Raw genomic sequence first — 26,551 nt, forward strand, 5'->3', positions numbered from 1 at the left:
AAGTTGAAAAAAAAAAAGACTGCATCCTATGCAAACATCTATTAATCATGACACGTTATTCATTATGTTGGATCTTTTTTAAGAGCCTTACAAGGAAAAGAGTTTTCCTGCTTTAGCTATGATGAGTGTACAAATTCCATGTTTGTAAAATATATGTCCGGAATTTGTGGCCAACTTTTCCCAACATGCTAAAAATAAATAAAGGTGTGTGCACATTTTAATCAGTACTTTTAAGGCACTTAAGTAAGCAGAGACATGATGGAGGCTTACAGGATTACACAGGTGTGGAGAGGGACACTTTTTTGTCCTATAATTCTAGAATCCATGAACTCATCCATGAAGCTGATGGGTGGGAAGATTCAGGACAAGTAAAAGGAAGTACTTCTTCATATGGCACATAGTTAAACTATGGAATTCACTTTTGTAAGATGTAGTGATGACCACCAATTTGGATGACTTTAAAAGGGAATTAGACCAATTCCTAGAGGAGAAGGCTATCCATGGCTACCAGGCCTGGTAACTGTATGCTGTCCCACGTATCAGAGGCAGTGTATCTAGGCACACTAGTGGCTGAGGAACTTGGGCAGAAAGATGCAGATGTACTCAGGGCCTGCTTGTGGGATCCAGTGGGCAGCTGGTTGGCCACTAGGCTAGATGGACCCTTGGCCTGATCCAACATAGCACTACTTAGGTTCTTATATAAAGCAAACTGCTGCGACTAAAGGAAATGTAAGGGCATCATCACCATTAACTAGGTAGACAGGCAGAAGTGCTGGCTGACAAATGCTGGGAGTTTTAGGACTTTCTGTCTGCACATGTGTAGGAGCCCAACTTAACATGGGCAAGAACCTAAGTACAGGTCAGAAGTGTGGTTAGGACAGTGGTGCAGTCTGCACTTCAAAACCCAAAGCCGCTCTTATGTAGACACAGGCTTGGCTTGGCTTGGCTTTTTTGCTCAAACACCCATTTCGCAAAAGACAAACCAGTGAGGCTCAATGGCAAGCAATGTGGCCACGATACCAGGCGGAAGGAAGAGCTGGGGTCTGTGCCTCAAATGCCAGATTACTATTTACTCCAACAAAGCACAAGAAAATGCCCATTTCACAGTAGGTGAATGATGATGCTCCGACAAGCATAGAAAGGCAAAAAAACCATTCACATCAAAACATGCAAAGCAGATAACACGCACATGCCAGTAATAATAAAGACAAAGCACAGACCTAACACACAGCCAGGGCACAATCGAAGCCCATTACCCTTGCTCTAGTCCATCCCCTCTGTCTCCCAGACAGGCTGCTTCCCACACTTTTCTGGGTGTGCTTCAAAACGAAGTGCTGGATTGCACCCACCTGCCCCTTTTCATTTCCAAGGATTCCATGTGTGCCCTAGAGATATTCTTGGAAATGCATATGCCTCTGGAAACCATCAGTTCACTTTGTATCACACTAGTTCCTCTCAAGGTATTTTTAAAACATCTGGAGGGGCAGAAAACCTGGTGGCTGCCAGGGAACAAGGTGGGCAAAACTATACCCCAGGCACCATGTAGGAATAGACAACACTTGGCTCTTGCTGGTCAGACCTGGTATAAGGAGGACCTGCATTTTTAAAAGACACACAGTATCTCAGTTTAAGGGCTGCGGAACTGTGTAGGTGCAGTGATAATAATAAATAGGAAGAAATAGAGTGACCAGCATTTAGGGATTTCCCAAATAATGCAGACTGCTGCAAAATGTTTGTGACCCTGTCTGCAGACTTTCAACCCAAGGACACAAAACAGGACAAACTAGGGAAGTGAAAGACAAGGGGAAATGTTCCGGGTAAACACTGGATTTAGAGGGAGAATCCACACAAGGGCTGTCAGCATTCTTGAGGCCCTGTGCCCCCACAATCTGCAGAAAGAGCAATTAGAATTGTGATGCTACTCAAGGTTTTGATAAAACAGGATGCAAGGGTGATGAAGTGTAGGGAGCGATGAATGAGGGTCTTTATACTGCCCACTAACTTCAAACAGAAGGCATGCTGCAGACTGCCCAGAGCTAGTCCTTTGCAAAATGGGAGGAAGGAAAGCCAAAAGCACCTAAAACAGAGTCAGGGATCCTCAAACCTTTTGGCCCCATGGGCATATTTGGGAACCTGCTGTGGGCACCGCCACAAAATGTGATGAGTGGATCACAGCTTTGGCATCTGCCAGTCCCAGCTATGCATCCCAGGTAGCTATATAAGGTATAAAAGATGAATTGTTGACACCCCCCAAAACCTGCTGTATGTCTTGTGCCCTTTCCCTGAGCACCAACTCAACAGTCTTCCTCTGGAGACGAAAATTATTCAGATGACATGGGCATGCAATAGAGGACTTTATTGAGGTGGAGGGTTGGAAATTCACTGCACTTGCATTTGGGCTATGATTAAGTGAGCCCTTGTTCTGACAGAACCATTTTAAAACATTCCTCTTTCTGCTCATCTTCCACAAACCTGACAGATGTGTGAGCCTTGTGCAACTTTCACATCAGCGACATTTTTATGGGACTTCTTTCTTTCTTGGGACCAACCAGTTCATTACCCATCTAGTTTAAGATGGATACAAGAGCCATCCCCAGCCTCCAAAAAGGGATAATAATGGGCTGTCCCACCCAGTTCAAAAGACATGATCTAATACTGCAAGAATTGGGAACCTAAAAGTTATTGCAGTTTATGGAAGATTTGAGAAGGTGGCTATAGAAACACAGTATACAGATAAAAAGCAAAAGAAGCTGTGTTGGTCCACAAGAAAAATTCCAAAATCCACAGTTGGGCAATACCAATGATATTTGGATTGGTCCTAATAGCGGTACAGCCCAACTGTGCATTTTGGACTGTTACGCAGGTTTCTTTGCTACTATAAAGGATACAGAGAAAGTTATTACAAAGTTTTTTTTTAAAAAGTGTCTTGGCCATTTTATTCCCACTTATCCAGAAAGCTGGTGACAGATTGCCTTATATTGAACAAAACCTGCATGCCAATAAACTTTATAAAGCTCCAATCCTATTTCTAGGGATGCCTTCCTAAGCTTCATCAAAAGGTTATCAAAACAGAGAAACTGTAAGATAATGCTTCTTATCTAACAGCGTTTTGTACCTTCACCCTTGCAGCTGTAGGAACATCTTAGACTATGGATCTTTAGGACTGGGCTCTGTCCAGTTCAATGGGATTTATGAGTAAATGTATGTAGGATCAGATCGTTCAAATGATTCTGGACGATGCTCAGAGCTGCGCTTTGTGAATGCCTCGGGAGATTTCATTTATTAGGTTTGGGGTGGGGTGGTGATGTTATTTTTGGCATAGTTGTGTAGTACTAGTATCATATTATTTTTGTGTGTTTACATTCCATTTTTAGCATAATGAGTCCCAAAGTAATTTACAATAGAAACAAAAGAAGTTACAGTTACAACCACAACACTTTAAAAACTAGTCTAATCTAGTTGCTGAAGACATGAGACAGTTTTTCAGTCCCCTCTTAAAAGAGGGGGCCTGAGCTACCAATGGACCACGTGTTCAGTGAACAGGCATCGCCATAGAGCAGGCCTGGCCATTGTATGGCCCGCGGGCCACATCCGGCCCAATGGCTGACCCTGACTGGCCCGCATGAGGTCACTGGCAAATTAAAAGTCAATGCAAATATATATCATCGTAATATAGATGCAAGCAATACAACTGCACTGCTTTTATTTTGAAGGGTCTGCTAAATTGAATTGAATTTATTGCTTTTCATGTAATGTTAATGTTTTTGTGAATATTCATTAAATAGTGTTGTTCTGTGCTCCACATTTTCATTGTATCATTGTAATGTTTCATTTACTGTTTTTATAGAGATATATATTGAGCAGAGTTGTAAGTGTATTGGTCCGGCCCTTAACAACTGTCAAAGTTTCTCATGTGGCCCCATAGGAAAATTAATTGCCCACTCCTGCCATAGAGTAAGCCCTACGTTTCACTGAGTGCCATTTAGCTTCCACCGTTTGATGGTACCTGGAGCAAAGGTTCATTGGCAGTTCTGAATGCCCGGGCTGTAATAGAAGTCTCCCTAAAAATTATCAGACAATGGAACAAGACCTCCAAGTAACCTGAGAAAGGTTTACTTCCTGATAACCCAGGGCATTGCTGATATTGCAACACAGAAACATCCATGAGTTATACAGAGTGTAGGGCAGACTATGCAGGGCAAATGCACTGTGAACTGGAGCAGCTTAAAATAGAATTGGGACGGCTTGCAGCACATTCATGCCCTCAGGAGATCCTGATGAGTTATTGAAACTGGGATGCTCTCTAAGGTTCACATAATTCTAATATTAGCCCCTGCCTTGCTCTTCTATATCTCTTCACTATTTTCCTTTATGTTGCCTTTTCCCATCCCCTTATACTCCTCTACCATTCATTTTATTTGATTTGGCTGAATTACCAACACAGCTTTGCTTACAGCAAGTGTGGGCCATTTGTGGCCCTCTAGGTGTTTTGGCCTACCACTCTTGAGGGAGAGAGTTCTACTGCCCGGGTGCCACAGTCAAAAAGGCCCTGCCCCATGTATCAGCCTGACTATATGTATAAAAGCAACCAAGTTGGAGGAGTGCCTTCAAAGGCTTCCACAGTGAGAGGAATTGCTCCATCTTCAGCTATATATTTGCAAACATTTGGGGCTTTATATGTAAGAACCACCTTTTTGACTTGAACCTAGAAATTAACAGGAAGTTAGCATAGATTTGCCAGCCACTCCACTTCAGATTAAAATACTTCAAAAATTATTTGGCATCTGCAATCAAATCTGGATGTGGTCAGAACCTATGTGAGAAGAGTCTGATCTGCTTTTGTCCAGGAAAGGGCAAGGGTGATGCACCAGAAAGAGTGTTACCTTTGTGTGTCATAGGAGGACAAGCAAAGCCCTGCTGGACCAGACCAATGGCCCATCCAGTCCAGCACTCTGTTCACATGGTGGCAACCCAGCTGCCCACACCGTCCCTCAAGCAGGATGGGTGCAGGACCTCTTCCTGTCCAAGCGCCTCAGCAACTGGTGCAGGAGCATGGCACACCTGCAGATGGAGGGAGTACGTAGCCAGCAAGGTCAGCACCACAGTGCAGGCATTTCTGATTTCTGCTCCTTTCAGGAAGCAATGCCCAAGATGGTGCCCTCCAGATATTTTGAACTACAACTCCCAGGATGCCTGACTATTGGCCTTGGTAGCAGGGGCTAATGACAACAGCATTTGGGGAGTACCATGTTGGGGAAAGCTGGCATGGGCAAAGGCTATTCAGAGGAAATGATGACCCTTGATTTCTCTTTCCCCTTCTCCATTTTTAAGTGGTATCAATTGGGCTCTGCCTGCATCTGGAAGGCCAGACTATTAGCAGCCTGCACTTCAAAGTTTTGAGGGCAAATTGAAGAGATGCTTCTCGATGGCAATTTCTCCAATTTGCACAGGAGAGCTGTGATGAATCTTGGATCAAAACACTGCTAAGTGGCTTGAAAGCCAGCCAGAAGGCAGTAAACAAAGCATAATGAGAAGCGGTGACACACGGCATTGCCCTGAGCTTGAAAGTCAGTGATAGGGACTGTTTGTTCACCTTCTTGGATGCCCCAGAAATGTCTGTGAATGAATTGTACAGCTGATAGCATTTGGACAAAAATGGTGTGTCCCAGCTGGCACTTAAGAAGTGATTTGTACCTTGCCAAGCATAAAATATTTTCTGTGGAGGTGGGGAATCAGACTCTGAAAAGAAGCAAGCCTGAAGAACCTGAGGAAGATAAATTATCGGCTATCATCATGATCATGTTTTCTGGCTTTTTCTTAGGAGTGAGGAATGTGTGGCTTTCCAGAAGTTGTTGGACTCCACCTTCTATCAGCCCCTGCCTGTATGGCCAATGATCAAGCATAATGGGAACTGTAGTACAGTGACATCTGGTGGGCCAGAGATTAATGAAATGTACAGAAGTGTACTTGATTTTCATTTGCACATCTGTTCATTCCATTTTAGGAAAATACTCTTCTGCTTTGGCAGCAGCTGCAAATATCCATACAGGGAATTGCACAGCCATTTCCCCAGTAGCAGCCAGTTTGCAACTATACAATCCTAAACGTCTCTTATTGGCTAGTATAGTCCTGTGCTTTGAAAGACTCTTGGATTCACTTTTCTAGCTCTTTGCCAGCAGCAGAATTCCTACTGCAGCCAACAGTGTAAAAAGAAAAGAGAAAAAGGAAAGGAAATGTACTTCAAAGTCCTTGAAAGGGATATTTGATCATTTAACAGATAAACAAAGCCCTTTTCATAAATCTCCCCATATTAATTATTCTTTTTCTAACCCTCTAGGTCAGAAAGACTCTTTCACCAAAATAGATTTTTTATTTGTGTTTTTTACCAAGAAAGTCTCATTTTTCCACTTGAGAAATATGAGAGAAATGCACATCTTTTTCTGGGGCAATAGGCCCCGGTGAAAGTTCTTTTTTCCTCATCCTTAATAAAAATTGTCTTTGTCATATCCACTGTGGAAGCACATGCTCTTGTTACTTTTTAATGCTTTCATGTCTCTGAAAATATGACTTTATTGTGGGATTTTCTTGCAGCCAGGAGTTAGCACAATATTTCTGTTAAATTCAAATATTACCATTGCACTCAAATGTCTCTATGTCAGAGAAGATACTAGAAACTTCTTAGGAAACCATAGCTATGTCCGGTCATTTGTGTTTTCTGTGACAAGCTGACTTTTTCCATATAGATGGCTAACTGAAAAAAAAATGACACAGTAAACCAGGGATGGGAAATTTCTTTCAGGCTGAGGGCTGAATTCAGTTTCATCATAAACTCATAAAAGGCAGGGGGAAGAGCTTATTTTTACATATGTAATGAAGTAAAGCTGTCAACGCAAATAAGCAAACCACAAAAAAAAAAAAAAAATTCTGCTACATTCCAAGACATTTTTTCCTTTCTACACTTAAAATGAAAGTAAAATGTTACATATTTTTGTTTTTCAGAATGACCAGTCTATGCAAGATGCACAGATCATAGGAGGAGATGACTTTTCAGAGTTGGCTGGAAAGGTTTGTGAACCTTTAAATAAAATTAAGTTAGTAATATATCAGAAATCTAAGGGTACCTAATAGAGAAGTTTTAGATATAGATTTAGAAATGTCACTGAGAATTGTGTTACTGCTGTTGATTGAAAAACAAGATATAAATGAACTTAAGAACGAATTGATTCTAAGTTTGATAATGGCAGCTAGGTTAGTGATAGTTAAATATTGGAACCAGAATTGTGTTATGCAAAGGCATGAATAGTGTAATGAAATATGGAATACGGTAATTAATGACAAACTGACATCAGAAATAAAAATTAAAAAGGGTTAATAAAAGCAAATAAATATAATGAAATTTGGGAAGATTTTGTAAAAGCAGTATTGATAGAAGGTAAACGTTGCAAGCCTAATCAAGACTATATGAATTTTTGGAGGGGATTTGGATATAATTGAAGTATATTATATATTGTTAATTGATATAATATATGAAATGAAATGGAGGTATTATTGGTCTCCTGGGTGGTAGAGGCTTTGTTGCGATGGGGATGGCATAAAAATGTTTTAAATAAATAAATAATAAATAAAAGTTTGATACAGCTGGATAACACCAGGTTGGGTAACAGTGATCCCAATAGCATGAAGCCCAATTTATACCCTTTTATACCCTTTCTAGCCATGCTTAGATTATTCTAAAACTTGTCTCACCTTGGGATGAACGTTGTTTTATGTGAAGTCACAGCATGAGGGAAGGAATAATGCTTCTCCATGTACCTTGATTCAGAACCTTTTCTCCCTAATTTAAAGGGAAAGATACATTAACTGCATCAAAGGTATCATGGTAAACCGTGAATTATCATGAGGGGAACAGACCTGGATGAGCTTCAGGCATACATGTTCTCCCAGATGCCTCTTTCTGCCTATGGACAAAAGGACATGAGGAGCATACAAGCTTCTCAAACAGGGATATTCCCATGGCTTATCAAATACAAAACACATGTATTTATTGGCTGGATTCAGACCACATGATAACCCATACTCAGTGTTGAATATGGATTGTCAGTGAACTGTAGAGTGTTTATGCATGGGTTGTGTTGTTTAACTTAGTGACACTAACAAAGCATGATTTGTTATCCATGAACAAGAGAACTCAGGGTTTGTTGCTGGGCTTTGAATGGTGGGTTGTTTGTGGTTTATCAACTATGCTTTGTTAGCATGGCCGGTTCAGACAAAATAAGCCATGTTTCAGCAACAACCCATGGTTCAATGATAATTCAAACTCAACCCTGACTTGTCTGATCCCAGTCAATGTTCATTTTGACCATTAAAATGTATTATTATATTGGTCTTGACAAAGATAAAATATTCATGATGACTACTTGAAACCATTGATAAAGTCAATGGTTTCAAGTAGGCATCATGAATATTTTATTCCAAGCAATTGGAAGGCTGAGGAGCAGCTGAGTTTCTGCATTCACTCTACTTGAATGTACTCATTTTAGGAGGAAGAATGGAAATTTTCTTCAGAAACAAGATTCTTTTAACCCATGCCTAGGCAGATCAAGCATTACTTGAAGAATAGATAAAAATATTTAATTAGGCAGATGGTCTGTGTGGCAAAGCAGATTGTAATAGCAAGCTTCAGGATGAATTTGGGCAAGATGATATTAAAACTAATTTACACTGCAAGTGCAATTATTATGTGTTAATAATAAGACTGCTAACTGATGAAGGGTGCAACAAGCCCTCAAACTTGGCAGCTTCCAAATTTTTGATACCTGCTGGGCTGAAGCCAGGAGGGCAGGAGGAATGGTGGTGGTGATCTTTGCCTTCTCATCTGCCAGTCTGTTGTATTTTCACTAGGAGGGCTTGTCTGGCTGTCTAGCAAAGTCTCTTGGCACGGGGGAGAGAAGGAAGCTGGAAGAGGCTCAGGATAACTCATGCCCTGGCGCCTCCCATCTCCTCCCTGCCTGTCAGAATGCCCTATTTCCCAATGCTTCAGAGTTGCTTTTCTGAACTCATTGTTTTCCCCATGCCAGCTGTGAGGGGAAGGAATCTGGTGTCAGCGCTTCAACTCCCCCTTCTGATGTCAGAGCCCTGTCTCCAACACTAGAGTAGTTTTATGAGCCATCCCATGGTCCCTGAGAAGTTCTCCTAGGAATCAAAGTATTTCTCTTTAAATATTGTTGAGTTAATCATTCAATTCAATTTGGTGCCCAATGCATGGTTCAAAATGCATGTTTCAAACTGTCCTGTGCCCAAAGGCCTGCAAAGCTGAGGAACCACTGCTTGCAGTGTGACAAGGTGGCCCAAAGGGTGCCCTTAATATGTTTCAGTCTTAGCTGTTCCAAGCAATTAAAGAGTCCAGCTTCCCCCACACTCTTCACTCAAATGCTCATATTAGTGCCTCAGGTGACCCTGCAAACACTGGTTGAGGGCCTGGGCCCGCTGCTCAAAAAATACAGCATTGCAAGGTAGATACCTCAGGCCCTGCAGCTGAACTAGAAGGATTCTTAGCTAAAATGACAAGGCTGGTGAGTTTTGGGGTAAGCCAAGTGGCTGGTGGGAACCAGACCACCTCTGTTCCAGGGGGAGACCACAGTGGAATAGAAGGGGCAAATGGGGAAGGGTGTAACTTAATGAGCCCTGTCATTCAATCACAGGTTGAGAGAGCTAGTTGATTGAATAATGTTTGGTGTCCCTGCCAACTGCCCACAAGTGGGAAATATCCCTGAGGGTGGGGCTTACTCTGTTTGCAGGGGAAGCGAACAAGGGGGAATTTAGTTTGGAGTCAGCTTTTCAGCTTGAGCAGATCTCTCTCTAACACTCCCTCTCCCTCTCTCTCTCCCTCTCCCCCTTTCTCTAATTAGCTGGCTCATTAACTTGATGAATGTCTCTTGCTAACAATATCTACATTACCATCTTTGTATTACAAAGCCAGATTACAAAGCCAGTTCTGGCTGGCCCACTTTAACACAATGAAAGACTGTAGTTAGAAACCTTTGTCTTGACCTGCTGGGAAGGGAAAAAGAAAGAGGCTGTGAGGAAGAGACAAATGGGACAGAATGACATCCTGTTCCTCCAAGGAATATAGAATGGAGGGAAAGGCAGCTGATCCAGGGGGCTCCATTTTGAAAATGGAGATGGCAGCCCCAGCAGAAACTGGGCCTGCTAGCTGCTTGGAGTAGTTGTTACCCATTAGAAAATGTACAAAGGCCGGGGAACTTTAAAAGCACTCCTTAAAATGCACACCACACTGTGGATTACATAGCTAATTGCTAACTTTAGAAGGACACTTCTTTTAAAAAAATCCAAACAGAAACAGGCCATCCATGGTTACCAGCCTTGTTGGCTCTGTGCTTCTTCCACTATCAGAGACAGTGGACCTGTGTACACCAGTTGTTGAGGAACTTGGGTGTGTGGAACTCTTTATCCATTCTGCTGGAGGGAAGCTGGGGTAGCTGGGCTTTGTGAGTGTGTGAATGGAGTGTTGGACTGGATGGACCACTGTCCTGATCCAGCATGGTTTTTGGGAAGAACAGGGAAAGAACAGGTGTAGAGTGACACAGACTGGAAATAAATGGATCTTTCTATCCCAGGGGTGAGGAAACTAGCCAATGCAAAATCCAGCATTCCTAGAGTCCACTGGGGTTCCCGAAAAAACCACATCATCTTCATCAAGAATACCCTCCTTCCCCCATCCAATGATCATTTGGTGGTTCTCCAGCTTTGGGGCAGTTCTCCACCACCATGCCCCCATTTAAAAGTGTTGAATTGCCTCTTTAAAGGCATTGTTTTTAACAACAATAACTGTAAGGCACAATGTATTGGTATGTTTTATATTTGGGGGTCCACCTATTTTGCTTTGGCTCCATGCTCCATTGCAATATGCCCCCCAAAAAGGGTAGTAAGAGGCAAGGCACTTTCTCACAGCCTTTAGCTGGACCACCCTTTCCTTGTTCCTGTACATTCCTCTCTCCAGAGGTCAGTCAGTGGCAGTGGCTTCTCTAGAATCTTGCTCCTCTCCCATACCAGTCCATCTTCTGACTCAGTAGCCTGTTGTTACTTGTCCGCAGTTAACCCCAGAGACTCAAGTGCAGGATGAATGAGCTTCAGAGCCTCAGAGACTACCTGCATGCTGTAGACATGCGCTTGCTGGGAAGGAGCATGTCCATTCTAAGCCCTGAGAAAAAGCGCACGAAGGGTGCCATTTGGAGGGACCTGGGCATGTCTGTTCCATTGCCCAGGAGAGGGCAGCTTCAGCTTACTGTTTCCATCATGGAAACCTCCTGCCCAGAGTTTTTCCACATCCCACTCTCCCAGCTGAACTCTTGCCCTCGTGCAGGCAACAGCTACCTGCCATAGCCTCCTCCAGTTAACGTTTTCTGCAGCTGATGAGATGACTCAACATCTCTGGAACAAACCCAAAAGGTGCTGTTAGGAAAGGGGGGAGGATTAGTTTGAATGTAGGCAGCAGCACAGCAGCACCCCCAGCTCTGCCTTCATCATGGAACATCTGCTTTCTGTTCCTCATTAAGCAGGAGGAAGTGTGCTGATCTTACTGGAGCTGCCACAGTGGAGCTGGCAGTTACGATTCCTGCCATGGCCCCCACGCACACACACACAGTGATTTTAATTCTTAGAATCCAGCTGTGTGGACATATGTTCTTGAATGAGTACATAAATTTAGTGTTGTTTTTCCCTTCTGCATTGAACTCTGCTTTAGCTAAGACAGTGGCATGTGGGAAACGGCACTTGGTTTGGAAGTGCTGCATCAGTGGGAGGCCACCTGGGGCCCTCCAGGGATTTTGGAGTACAGTTCCCATGATCTCTGGGCATTCACCAGATTGGCTGGGGCTTTTGAAAGGTGTCGTCTTGAACATCTGGCAGGCACCACATGGCTTATCTCTGGGATCACATAATAGAGCAATAGTGGCACCATCATTTTGCTGTTTGTGCAAGTGCAATCCCTTGTCTGTTTACTCAGAAGTAAATGCTGTGTTCAGCTAGGGTTAGTAGGATTACAGCCTCACTGTATAAACCTATACATGTCTACCCTTAAATGGGGAATAAACCCCACTGAGTTCAATAGGGTTTACTCTCAGGTAAATGGATGTAGCATGGCACTGTAAGCCATTGTCTTTATGTTCATGTCCATGTGAAAAGACAGAACTGTTTTGCTCTTGTTGACAGTGGCTGTGTTTACATGCAGATAAATCCTCATGTGTTTATCCTACTTCACTGAAGTGGGTAAACAGACCTGAAAGGGATGGCTTCTCTTGACATCTGAACTAGGTGTTAAGGTTAAATCCATTACAACAAGTCAGGAATTTTAGTTGTCTTTTAAATCCTGGCTTGTTTGGGTGCCTTTAATGGCAATCCATCTTTGGAGATAAGATAAAGCCATCCCTTCCTGGTCTGCAGTGGGGAAGCTTTGTTAGTCTGTTTCAGCCAAACAGCAAAGAATCTTGTGGCATCTTGAAAGACTAACCAATTTATTTTGGCATAAGCTTTCATAGACTGTGTCTGTTTCATCAGATGTAAACTTTTCTGGTTTATTTACCTGTTCAGAAGTATGAAGGCAACTTGTTCATATTGTGATTCACTAAGCCCAAATTCCTGGCAAAGTGACATGTGAATGTAGCCCATGCTGTGACTGAAGTTCATCCATGACGTTGTTCATGAACAGAGGAAGGACAGCACAACCCAAATTATTAGTCTTTGGTGCCGCAAAGTGTGGTGTGATAGCAAGGAGCTTAGATGGCTTTGGAAAAGAATTGGATATGTTCAAAGAATTCTCTTGGTAGCTATTGGCAATGATAACTGATTTTATTGATTGGTTTACATTATTTGTGTAACCTTCTGTAACTCTGTTGGATCTCAGAGCAGTTCACCCTGGTGAGCAGTTAGCAATACTGGATTGGAACTGAACTAAGTTAGCTGTACTTTGTTTCCATTGAAATCAGTGGGACTAATTACTAACTTGCTCCATTCATTTCAATGGGACTGAAGTTCATCTATTTTAATCTGGATCCAAGGCCCAAATAATGGCTTGGGTCTAGAATCAGTCAGATAGAATAGCTCAATTGAAATCACTGGAAATTAAATTAATCATGACATACCCTGTTTAGCTCAGTGGCTCTGCTCTAAATATGACTGAATCTGGATAAACCTCTATTACCAAGTAAAAGAATAATGAATAGAACCTCAGCGTTTAGAGGCAGCATTCCAGTTGTTGAAGGTAAACAAACAAAATGGTGTAGTTCACCATGTACTGCTTGTGAGCTCCCGGAGGCATTGGGATGATCACTGTTGGAAACAGAACATCAGATCTTACAGCTGGTCTGATGATCATCATAATCTCTAACAAAACTGTACAGAGATTTTTTATTTCACTGCAAAACAAGATGCCTGCACTCATTTTGAACACTGATTCACTGATAGTTCTCCAGGTGCTGCTAGACTACAGCTTTCAGTGTCCCTGGCCATTGCCTTTGCTCGCTGGGGATAATGGGACTGGGAGTCTACAACATCCTCAAACCTGTTGTAATTAATAACAGACAATTAAATGTATTAAAAGAGAGTACAGGAGGACTGATTGGATATTCCAGAAAGAAAGCATAACCCAAACATACTTCACCCATTCAGGAAACAGCTGAAGAAAGCCCTATCTTGGAATGTACCTTAGGCAGAGGTTAGGCTGCCTTCTCTAATAATGTCTGCATTTGCAGCCCATGCGAATTTCATTTCCTTTTCCAGAGCAATAAAGGAAGAGTTGAACTATTCCAGACCAAACAGCAATCTTGTGATTGCCATGCAGAACACTCTTGAAAGTCTGATATTTCAGTATCAGTAACCTGCATTTCTGATTCCTCAGTTAGTTTTCAGTTCACTTGACAGTATCACAGCTAAGCCAGATAGCACATTTCCTCTCACAAGAGTTTAAGTCTATATGGGAAGCTTGAAATTAAGATAATTACTAGCAAATTTCTTAGTCATGTTCTTCTTAAAAAAAAAAAAAACACTTCTTCTGAAAATATGGTCGGTATAAAATGAGAAAAATATCAAAGCTCTTCCCTTTCTCCTAACCACCAGCCATTCTATGATTTTCCAGCTTTGTGCATCTACTCCCCCCATTCTAAAAGGTGGAAGTGTAAACTAACCCTTTGTTTTGGTTCAAAAGTACTCCTACATAGGCATTTTTTCCCTGACAAGTAACCTAAATTTAAACTTTTGGATTTAGTAAGAAGCCGGGTAGTGAAATTTGTTGCCTTATAAAACCAGCTGTATCCAGTAGGGTTTCTTATGTTTGGTTATCATTCTGTTGATTCCCATATTGTCTCCTGTTTGTTTACTTATAGCACCATAGTGGAAATAAGAAGGTGATGAATTAGTTGATGTGCTGAGCATCCAGTTTCTTAATTCAGCTTTTAAAAAAAATCCTCCTACCTGAATGTTTGCAGATATTGCTAAAAATGATTGCTGGGGTTATCTAAGTGACTGCAGGTTGCACAGCTTGCTGATAACTAAATACATCATTTAAACATCAGCACCAAACATTAAATACAGGCTGCAAGACAAGAAACTATAAAAACATTACTGTAAAGTAAAACAGGAGGTTCATTTGTATTAATTAAGGATTATTTAGGTTGCAATCCAGTGAGGTTACCCATAGCCATGTGAACTTTGCATCATGGTAGTACCTGTTCCTCTCCTCCCCATCCCCAAAAGCCCATCTCTGAGGTCGTGCTCATGATCTCGGAGCCAAAGCCAGCAGGGTCCTTTCCACGCTGGCTCCAAGGGGAGGAGGAGGGTGCTACAAGTCCAGGGTCCCAGCTCTGACCTTACAGCAGGTGTCAGAGCTGGAGCTGGGACTGCCCTCCCTGCCCCCAAAACTCCCTGTGGCAGTCTGGTCTCTTGTCTAGCAGCCGTAGGATTGCACTATTAGCTATGTAATTAAAAAGCAGATCTCATAGTTCCAGACTTTACTCTTTGGACATTGATTGTTGGTATGCAGTTAATTTATATTCCAAAAACTGTTTTGCACATGCTTTTATGGAGAGACAGGGTACATACATAAATTTTCCAGTCATGGGTTGTTACAAAGTACAGTTTCTCTTTGCATCTGAACATGCAAACTGGTTTGTACAAATGTGTTTCTTAGCAAAGCAGGATATCAAGTATGCTTTGATACCCTGGTTTGTTTCTAATATAACAGCCAACTGTAGTGGGACATCAACCCTGACCAGAAGCTTTAAATCTCTTTCCTTTGCATTACTTGTTCTTATAATAAAAAAAAACAAATTTTCATCAATCTGGATTGGATTGTCTTCTTGAACTCCACTAATGAACTGTTTATTTCTGGAATGATATACAAGGAAACCTAAGTAGTCCAAGTGTTTGGAGGGCTTGAGGAGAGGACCTGGGTCCAACCTGTCTTCAAAGTTGAAAATAAACCTATAAAGACAGGGGAATCAAGCTTTTATATAATGATTGCATAACTTCACAGCACTGACAGGCCATAGTCTTGGATTTATTGCCATGCTAACCAAGAAAAGCTACTTAGAAATTGAGCTCTAGTTAATAAACACTTCAAAAGAAAGAATTGCTGCCAGCTGCAGGTGAGCCAGACATTTGCTGAAAGTCATTTCCCACTAGAAAGAAGCCCGAGCTGAATGGAGAAGATGTTACTGGCCTCCTAGAAGACAGAAAACTGTGTTTGCTGCACTAAGTGCTACCACTCGTAAAGCATATTAAGCCACTCTTAAATTTTTCTTTTAGCCAGCCCTCTTGCATTTGCTTTTATCACATGGACAGGGACTGCCTCATGATGTCAGTGTTCTCAGCCTATTACAGGACAGTGTTCATCTTGCAAGTCTCTTCATCAGCGTAACCACAGCTTTGGAAGGGAATGGCATGGTTGAGAGAGCCACATCTGGGCTTCAGAAACACTGCACCCACTTCCCTCCCTCTGTTGTGGCATGCTTGGAAAGCACGTGGATGGCTTGGGTGAACCATAGCTTCCCGAGTTGTCTGGATTGCCAGCTTCTTAAGAGCATGAGGATCAGATCCAGAGCCAATGTGGCAAAGTGGTTGAAGTGTTTGACTGGAACTTAGGAGATCTGGTCTCTAAGTCCACACTCAGTGCTCAAACTCACTGAGTGACTAGACTAATCATGGACTCTCAGCCTAGCCTACCTAATAATAGGTTGTTGTTGTGGGAATAAAATGGAGAGAAGAACCTTGCAAGTCACCTTGGATTCCTTGCAAGAGGAAGAAAGTTGGGGTATCAGTGTAATATAATAACAATCACTTCCAGCATTCTGTCTACAATAGCGGCCAGGCAGCTGGCAAGCAGAATATGAGCAGGACAGCTTCCTCCCTGTTTATGTTCCCCAGCTCCCGGAATACAGAAGCACACTGCTCCTGATGCTGAGGGTGACTCATAGCCAACTTGACTGGTAGCCATTTGTAGCCTCACCATCCATGAATTCATCTAATCCCCATTTAGAGCTGTCCAAATTGGTAACCATATCTTGTAGTAGGAAATCCCACTGATTACTTATTCATTGTATGAAAATACTTCCTTGAATCTCCCGTTATCAGCTGGGTAGTACTAGTTAGAGAGGGGGACTTGCTCCAAACTAAACCTAGTTTGCCTGTTCAGATGACACAGAGCACTGCTGCATTCAGGCCTGCCAAAAGATCTATTCATATCTCAGCTTATTACATCAAAATATGATGTAATGTGATATTAAAATATGAATCAAAATCTGAACATGGTCAGTGGAATTTAACTTGAGCATAGCATTAACAAGGTGCTCAAAGATTTTCAAACTACCTTAACAGCCAGTCCATCCTGCCTTGTGCCATGGACTTCAACAGGTAGCAGCTCTCCCAAGCCTCCTGCAGAGGAATTCTCCTCTTTTATCTGACATTCCTTCAGCTGGAGATTCCAGGGACTGAACCTGGAACTTTTTGCACACAAAGCATGTGCTCTGCCACTGGTACTGAAAGTACTTCCATTTTCTTCCCTCTCCTCTCCTGTAGGATGGAGAGACAATTTTGGAGGGTCTGAGGGAAGCACACACACAATCTAATGAAATTACAGCTGCCAGATTTCAACAGGAAGAAAAAGTTCTCATGCCCTTTAAAGGAGGAGAATGAAGAGCACCGAACTTTAATTCAGAATTGTACATCTAGAACCTGGAGGGAAGCATGTTGCACTTAAAGCAAGCTATATGCTCCTTGCATGCCTTGTTTTAAGGATTAATGCAGCTTTTTTCTCACCACAACTGCTACAGCAGTGATATGAAGGTGGCATTTAGACCACGGATCTTATGTTGCCTCTCCACTGCTGTAGGAGAATATGATACTTCCTATTGTAATGAAGAAGCTGGACCTGGCCTGCAGGTACCAGAGCTGAAGCAAGAAGTACCTCTCCTTGCTCAGAGTACTTGCTTAAGTGCCTCAGTTAGGAAGTTACTTGCAGCAATCCAGAACTGGACCTCACTTTTTGCTCCCTGTCCTGCAGCTCGCTGGGATAGTGGAGAGAACTGAGAGAACTCGGGTTTGTGTTCTGCTAATGGTTTACTGCTGGTCCATTACATTCTATCTAACCAGATTTTTCTTCCCCACCCCCATCTTCTTAAAATTTTGTTTCAGAACGTGCTAATTGTGGAGGTGAGTTTCTATGTTTGCATATGTTAAATATTATGGTACTGTGGTTCACATGTAGCTGCAGATACACAAAGAAAAGTCAGTAAAAGTTTCTGCAAGTTTAACTATTTGCAACCAAACCTGATTGTTTTTGGAGTAGGCTGGGATTATTGAGTTAATTGTACCTGAGGGAACAACTTGTTGTGATTATTTAAAACAAAACAAAACAAAACAAAACTTCTCCCTATCTTCTGAGAATAACACTCCCCCCCCCCTTTTACTGACAATGAAAGGGGAATTGAATTCCCACATCTTCAACAGAATAATGGAATGGTGCTAACACTGTAGAGCAGCCTTCCAAATTCTGATGTCCCCCACTGACTTTTTAGACTACAACTTCCATCATCACAGCCAGCATAGCCAATAGTCAGGGATGGTGGGAGTTTTAAATGGTGGGAGTTTCGGTCCAGAACTTCTGGGGTTGAACCTAGAATCATTCTTTTGCCAATGGATGGGCACCAGTGATGGAATAGGACATCTGCATCTTCTCTTCTTATCACATGTTGCTAAATGTCCACGGGGTTCCACAATTCACTGGTGCAGATTTGGAGGATGCATATAGGGCTCCAGGAACAGAGAAGATTCAGAAGCCTTGCTGCACTAGTGGTCCTTTTCTGCTGGCAGAATGATATTTCTGGTTGCAAGGCCTGGAGGTGGAAGCCTTAGGGAAGGACTGAAGAAAACTGTTTCAGAATGTTTGATTTTTTGGATAACTTCTTTCCCTCCCTTTTTTGCCTTTCATGCTTTGCAAAGGACATAATTGGAACTGGACGGACAATGAAAGCTCTCCTTGAGAATATTGAAAAATGCCAGCCCAGAATGGTTAAGGTGGCCAGGTAAGAGTAGCATCTGGGGAGAGGCCATGGCTCGCTGGTCAAGCATATCCTTTGCATGCGACAAGTCCTAGATTCAGTCTCTGGCCCTGCCAGTCCTCAGCTAAAAGGATCTCAAGAAGCAGGGCTGGGAAAGTTCTCTGTGCCCTTGGAACTGGACCAGGGGTAGATGGAGTGGGCAGTCCTCTGGCTCAGCATAAGACTCCACTCTATACTATTTGTCAAGCAGTGGGTTGCAAAATCACTTTCAACCTGAAGGTCAAATTCTCAGGGGCCACCTTCTACTGGTGGACAAGTCCAAGGTCAAAGTGGCAGGGCCAAGAGGCCTGCATATTTTAGTGCAAAGCTTTTACTTAGGAGAAACATTTCAACTTTTCAGAATGGAGGAAAAATTGCCCAGAAGCCAGGTAACTACCAAACAATTAATTCCTAGACAGTTTGCTGTTCTGTCTGTTTTCCCTTAGCAGTTTTTACTCAGTGAGAAAAAAGATGGATAAAGAAAGGGAAAGTAGGAGGATTATGTTGGGAAGATGGTATCTAGACCTCCTGCAAAATTCCATGAATGTAGGGTGAGGGCATGAGAATAGCTTCATCTGAAAACACCCTGGTACCCATCAGCTGTTTTGAACTTCAGCTCCCATCAGCACCAGTTGGTATGGACAGTGGCTGGGGATGATGAGAGTTGTAATCCAGTAACCATACAGATGGCACTGGTTTGGGGAAGGCTTACTTAGGCCCTGAAAAGCTGCTCACAGCAAGTAGAAAATGAATTTCCAGATGTTTTGGACTCTCATTCCTGGCATTCCTGACCATTGGCCCTCTTAGCAAGGGCTTCTGGGATGTGAAGTCCAACACTTCAGGCAGTGCTACTTAGGCAGACAAATTTTCTGACCTGCACAAGGCAGTTTCCTATGGGTCTGAGCAGCTGGCAGGCTGAAATATCTGACTACCAGGTTGTGGTTCAGTTCAATTGCTCGCAGGCCTTGAAGCAATGGGAGGGGGGGAAATGCATTTAATCAAGCCAAGCTTATGAGTTACTTGAACAAATCCAGCACTGTCTCTTTTTACGATAAAACAGTTTGTTCTTTTTTAATTATAGTTTGTTGCTGAAAAGAACATCTCAGCCTGATGGGTACAGACCTGACTGTAAGTGCTCTTGAGTGGATTTTCCACATTTCCTGATTCTGAAGTAATTGAGATGTTCTAGTGTCCTGTATTCACTGCATAGGCAAGATGGTGCATGCCCAGCTACTGAGGTGTCATACAGAAGTGATGCTGTGAATGATGTTTGTGTAATGAAGGTGTCGTGTTGGTCAGAATACTTAACTTATTGCTGTCACCCAAGCACAGCAAGTCTGCATAAGGGCTATGTTTGAGATTAATGCATTTTAGTCAGTTTCAGAACTTCCATGGTCAGAGGTCTCAACCTTGATCTCAGTATTGTGGGTTGGAGAGAACTGTTGCTTGGGTTGCATTCAGTGTTAGTCCTACTTAGAGTAAACCCATTAAAAATTAATGGGACTTAATTTAGACTAACAAGGGACACAGTCTTCCATATGTAGGCTATGGAGGTCTAACAGTGAAATACAAGGACACAGTTCCTAAGATTCTTTGGGGATAATCAGTTTCAATCACCTTCTGCTGTAAACATACTCTAAAAGATGTTCTTTGCCATTAGCTATGAAAATGCTCTTAGCATTTTGCTAGGCAGTTGTGAGTTATGATGCAGCACAACATGGTTACAAAGATTGACACTGTCTCCAGCTGTATCTCAGCTGCAGCCACTTGCAGATGCATGGTGAAACACAGAAACTGAGTGAGTCAGAAGGGGTCTCCTGGGCCATCTAGTCTGACCCCTGGCTCCAGCCAGCTGTGCTCAAGACATGCCTAGATATGGTACTTCCATATGGTGAGATATGGTACTTCCAAGAATTGGTACTAAAAGCTGTAGGGGAAAGCAAATATGCAGCTTTGCAGGGCTGCAGGGCTGCATTCCAGTGGTTGATGGGGCAGAGACATCATTCTTTTAGAATGGAGTTAAAAACTGCACAGAAACTATCACATGATTGATGTTTGTGAGAATGGAGGCTTGGCCTTTTTTGGAACCCCAGGTTGCTGACCTTGGGAAGGCCAGACATTACCCCTGGTCCGAGGTTCTACATCCCCATTATAGAGCGTTAATTCCAGTGAGGATGAGTCTGTGTTTAGATGAGAGGTCAGTGATGTGCTCCTGTTCCTGTCAGAGATCCTCAAACCATGCATAGCTGGCAAGCCAGCCAGGTCACTGAAGTGACACAAAGCAGGTGTCACACCACTGTCTGTATTTGTAACAGTATAGCCTTTCTGTGCCTGTTTTTCCTTTTCAGATTATGGATTTGAAATTCCAGATTTATTTGTGGTGGGCTATGCCTTAGACTACAACGAGTACTTCAGAGATCTAAATGTAAGTGTCTTCTACCCTTTGTGTCCTGAAGAGACCCTTTTATAACTTGTGGCCTACAGACCCAACTAGCCTAGATTTGGTTTCTGTTTATAGTTGTAGTAATAATTTCTGCAGTGGCTTTGCTGCCTATAGTGCTTTTAAACAGGCAGCACTGAGCTAGAACGGCCAATGGTCTAAATAATTATCAGTGCAGCTTTCCATATTGCCTTGTTTCACATTTTTGCATCTCGACATATGTAGTATTTTGTCAGCAGGGGAATGAAGATGAAGATGTCATTTGCCAATGAACCGATTGTGACTACAGTATCTAATGCTGCTGCCTAAAAACTATCACCAGCCTTTGATAAATTGTGATAATAAGCTCCATGTTTGTTTGTTTCAGCACATATGTGTCATCAATAATCATGGCAAAGCCAAGTACCGTGTCTAAAAACCAGTTGGTTAGCCTGAACTGGAAGACGGACTGTCCTCTTGAAGCATCCTCTGAAGAACTGACATTCATCTCATTCACCCTGGACTAATATGTGGCATCTTGTCAAGACGGAGATCCTCTGACTTTGTCATTGTTGGACTCCCTAATCTCTTTGAACTTTCCTAGGGGTCACCACAACAAGGCAAAGACAAGAAGTCCTCCTATTTTTTATGTTAATACATAGGTTCAAAATATAGAAGCGGTAGGGGAGCAGAAGATAGTTTTTGTCCCTTGGGTCATATATAGCAAGCACCCATGTGAAGAAATAGCTTGAAATTTCACAAAATCATTTTACAACAATTGCAACTTTGTGGGGGCTGCAATGGGACTTGAGTGTGCTGTGTTGCCTCTGACTCTCTTAAACAAAAGTTTTGCACCTTCATTTGAGCCCGACTTTTTAACTGAGTTTTCACCTGACTGTCCTCCAAGGAGCTCAGCGTGCATGGTTTTCCCCCTCTCCCTTTATCCACACAGCAACCTCATAAGTTAAGGTTAGGCCAATTAAGAGCGACTTGCCCTGTGCACCCAGTTGGCTTCATGGCTGGCTAAGGACTTGAGCCCTGATTCCTCAGGTCCTGGTCCACCACTCCAGCCACTATACCCTAGTGATGTGCAAACCGCAGAGGAGCCCTCAGTGAATCACACAAAGAAGCCATCCACCATGGCTGGTCACTGTTGTCACAAGGGCAGCGATAGGTTGCCCGTCTGCCTCTAAAAGAGGCGCTTAGGTTTTTTTCTCAGCTAGAATCTGTTTTGCTGGTTAAGCAGATTTGTGAAACAGATCGTGAACACCACATTCAAGGAGCATTAAAGAGATGCACTGCTCAATTCCTCAGCACTTGACAGCCCAAAACTCGATGCTGCACACAGAGCAAGGGGTTCTGTATAAATGGAACCCCATTCATCCTTACAACATCCTTATGAGGTAGGACAGGCTCAAGCTCAGTCATTCACTGAGACTTGCTGCTGGGAAAGGAATCAACCCCAAGCCTTTCTCATCCAGCCCTTGGTCCACTGCACCAAGCACAGGTGGTGAGCTTCATGATGAGCTGAGTTTTGATGTCAGATGTCCCCAATCCTAGCCCTACACTCTACCCCAGGAGTGTTGAACCCAAGGGCTGAACTCCATTTCAAAGAAGCTCTTGGGACCCACAGAGCAAAAGGAAAAGGTGGCAGAGCCAAAATACTAGCATGGTTTAGTGTAAAGCTCTTACTTGTAGGCACTAAGCCTTAGAAGAGGCATTTCAAACTCAGAATGGGAGAGGAAACAGCAGAAGGTAGAATCCACTGAACAGGAGGTTACGCCCCAGAGTGTTAAGTAGAACTTCAAATTGGCAGTGTTTTTTTTTCCTGTATGGGGCCTCTCAACACACCTCGGTATAGCAAGTATTTGGGTTGCCTGAGGAAGGCCCACCTCACTGTCTGAGACAATGATTCCTATGCAATGTTATTGTTAATTTGGAATCTGTGCGGTATTAAGGAAGCATAGAGCACAGTGGAGAGTAGGAAACATAGCTCCGACTTCTGAGAGAAAGTGTTATGCAGAGGCCAACGCTGATGCTCAGAGCAGGTCAATGAACTAGTAAAGCTTCCAGGAATAGGCAGTATGTAGCCTGTAGCCATCACTTGGCCTAACTGAGCCTTTTTTCTGGTCCCAGCAGCCAAGAGAGCTTGGCTCCTCCAATCTCCTGGAGACAACTAGAAAAAGGCATAGAGCTTGGAAAAAGAGCAGAGTGATATGCAGCCTCAACTTCTAAGCCATATTTGAATGCCAGGATTATGTCAGGATTATTGCCTGGCTTTGCTTGTGCCCAAAAAAGTCCCACCAAGATGAAGGATATTGCTTGTTGCTTGTTCTTGAACTACGGAGTTTCTTTGTACAATTGTTGCAAGCTATTTAGGCATTAAAATGCATTCAGCTCTGCCCCATGGCAACTTACTCATTTTTCCCTTAGGCTCATTCATTGAATGTGGTCTTTCCCCATAGGTTGTTCAATATTCTAAGTCATGGTTTTAAACCAAGTTTGGAATTTAGCTCTGGACTAAATTCAGTGAGATCCAATGTGGCAGGATTTGTTTGGAGCTAAACATGCTGTAAGCCACTTGATCTTTTTATATAAGGAGTGGAGATTCCTCATATAATCTTCTTTCACATAGGAAATCCATGAAATAGAAGGGTGGTGTATTATATTTCATAGCTAATCCCAGGCTGGGGGAAGCCAAGATCTCTGAATTTTGAATGTCCAGAACTCTCACATCTCCAGTGAAGGTGCATGTTGGTGTATTTCTGACAAGCTATTACCATCCATTCAGCTAAAACCAGAAAAAAAATCCAATTTAATAATATTGACCTTAGGTGAAGTTTTGCAGGGCAGCTTTGATTTGAGCTTTCAAGAAAAGATGATGTGTCATAAAAGCATGGAGGTAATCAAATGCGTTTAGTACATTGAATTTTAGTTGGTACAAAACAATAGCACCAAAAAAACAATAGCAGCTAAGGTTTGGTTGCCAAACAGCATCCTTAATTTGTGTACAACATAGGAAAGTGATAGAGTTTACCCTCTAAAAATCCTAAACCCTTGTACAAATATTTGTTTCCGTAAGTAAAACAAATCATGGACAAAGGTTTGCTTGGATGGCATTTCTTTCTCAAATGTTTTTTTCCCTTAAGTTGTTTATAAAAGTAATTCACCCATCAATGAATATGGTACTGTATGGATAAGTACAGAAATATATACTTTGTTCTGAATATAGGAAACTTTTTATAGCAAAACTTTGTAATACCAAAAGCATACTGAATATTGCAGGCTTGTGAAGTTTCTTGAGTTTTTTTGCCACTGTCTGCAAAAAATGTTTCCCTAATTTACTTGTTGCACTTATTTGAATAAGGTTGTGATGTGTTATATACAAACTGCTCTCAATAACTTCCTGAAGGAAACCAGTGAAAAAATAATATTAAAAATCTAATGTGAGTAGCTTTGTTCTGCTTAGCATGGGGGCTATTGTTGCTAGACTGCAGTTTCCTTTGCACTAATAAACAGTGAGAATGCTTTGCTGTACTGCAAAATCCTTCTGATTCCCCCTCCCCTCCTCTTCAGCATCCATTTGCACATCCCATTGAAGCCTTCACAATGTAAGCAAATGCTTTTCAGGGGAAACCATGTAAACATTTCCTGTGGGCTAATCTAAACATTTCCTGTATACCAATGCTGTGGCTGTACAGTTTTAAAAACGTGAATAAAGTGAAGTAGAGTTATTACAGGATTGTTAGCATGACATAGTTCATGGCCTTTAATAGCCATGCTTATGTATATGCAAAGATTTCCCTACCTTCTTGGGATGCTTTTGTTTTGAAGAAGAAAACAATTCCCACTCAGCAATCCAAGTGGGTAAACCAGCAATGAAGAAAAATACCCTGCCCTACAACTTTGATGATCTTAGGACAGCTTGGAGCTGCTGGATCTGTTCTAAGTGTTGTTGTTTTGTGCCATCAAGTCATCTCTGAATTATGGTGACTTGATGAATGAATGCTCTCCAAAATGACCTTGACAGTCCAACTCGGCACTTGTAAAACTCAAGGTTGTGGCTTCCTTTCTGGAATCAATCCACCTCATAAATGGGCTTCCTCTTCTTCTGCCTTAAATTTTCCCTAGCATGACTGTCTTCTCCAGAGAATCTTGTGTTCTCATGATGTGTCCAAAGTACAACAGCTTCAATTCTGTCATTTTTACTTCCAAATTTTGAATTGATCTGATCTAGGATCTACTTATTTTGCTTTCTGTCAGTCCAGGATATTTGCAAAGCTTTCCTCCAGCATGAAGGCTTAAACATACTGATTTTCCAGCAGCTTTCTTCTCTGTCCAGCCTTCATATCTTTACATAGTGGTAGGAGATAGAACAAGTGTGAATGATCTTGTTTTTTCATAAATAATAGTTAACAATTTGGATTCATAACTGCAAAAATCCCTCATTAATCTTAATCATTAATCAAGGAGGACACAGACGGGGTATCATCTGCATACAACAAAACTGGGAGTGGCCTAACTCCTAACATCTGGAGTTGTAAAAAAGCATTAATTAGGGTAGTAGTAACAAGAATGAACAGTAAAAGCACCACCAGACAGCTTTGGTGTAATTCCCTTTAGATAATTCCCTAGTGTACCCCACTTGAAGACAGAAAAATAAAGTGACCTACTTTCTGTATTACTTTGTGACAATTTGCCCACAGGTGTTCGTAATGATGAAGTAAAATTTTTGCTGTTCAGTCAACAAAAGTGAAACAAAGTAGATTTTTTCTCTTGGCATATTTATCGTTCAATTGCAAAATAGCATAACGTTTTTGAGCTCTTGAAGTTCCTTCATGGAATCCTGCCTGTTCTTGAGAGAAAATATTTTCTTCTTCAGTTCAGTAATTTGTCTACAGCAAATACTGTCCATATAATTCACTCATTTCCAATTCTAGTGAAATTAGCCTACAATTCATAAGAAACACCTTATCTCATTTGAAAAAAATGGCACCACAATCCATTCCAGGGCTTGTGTATTTGTCTTGTTTCATTTGTTGCTGTAAGAAAGGGAGGTAATTCTAACATCTGACATAGGGCTTCAATCTTCTGATGGAATAAAATTATTCCCTTGTATTCTTCAGATGAAATACTAGTTGTTCCACTTCTTTAACAGTAAATGCTCCCCACATATAGAATTGACTGAACAGTGCTGTCCTTGCATTTACTAACATTTTTTGATTTGTCGTCATTAGAAATCCTATAAAGTTGCTGCTTTCAAGAACCAATTAAAATACAATTCTACAGTTTGGGCCTTAATTTGTTGCCACCCCTTCTGATCAGTTTTCAAAATGATTAGAGTTAGGGACAAGGCCAATTTGTCTTGCCTTGTCTGGGATTGTGTCTGAATTAAGCAGATTATTTGCCTTTAATTCAAGCTTAGATGACCCTATAACTCTTCTCTCTTAAGATCACTTCTAAATAGCCTGTAAGATGGCTATCTAACAGATCCCTTGGGCCTCATCTCCCCCAGCATTAGGTT

General features: G+C 42.0%; 1 protein-coding gene across 1 annotated transcript in view; it reads left to right on the forward strand.

Annotated features, from left to right (window-relative positions):
- Positions 1 to 24,764, forward strand: part of PRTFDC1 (phosphoribosyl transferase domain containing 1) — a 48,870-nt gene extending 24,106 nt beyond the window's left edge. The window contains exons 4-9 of the mRNA XM_044425251.1: positions 7,000 to 7,065; positions 17,704 to 17,721; positions 18,511 to 18,593; positions 19,690 to 19,736; positions 20,957 to 21,033; positions 21,416 to 24,764. Of these exons, the coding sequence (XP_044281186.1) occupies positions 7,000 to 7,065; positions 17,704 to 17,721; positions 18,511 to 18,593; positions 19,690 to 19,736; positions 20,957 to 21,033; positions 21,416 to 21,463 (339 nt within the window). The 3' untranslated portion in view covers positions 21,464 to 24,764. The remainder of the gene's footprint in view (positions 1 to 6,999; positions 7,066 to 17,703; positions 17,722 to 18,510; positions 18,594 to 19,689; positions 19,737 to 20,956; positions 21,034 to 21,415) is intronic.
- The last annotated feature ends 1,787 nt before the right edge of the window (positions 24,765 to 26,551 follow it).

This window comes from Varanus komodoensis, unplaced genomic scaffold (genome assembly GCF_004798865.1).
Source record: "Varanus komodoensis strain SLA01 unplaced genomic scaffold, ASM479886v1 scaffold15, whole genome shotgun sequence".
In the NCBI taxonomy this organism is placed as follows: Eukaryota; Metazoa; Chordata; class Lepidosauria; order Squamata; family Varanidae; genus Varanus; species Varanus komodoensis.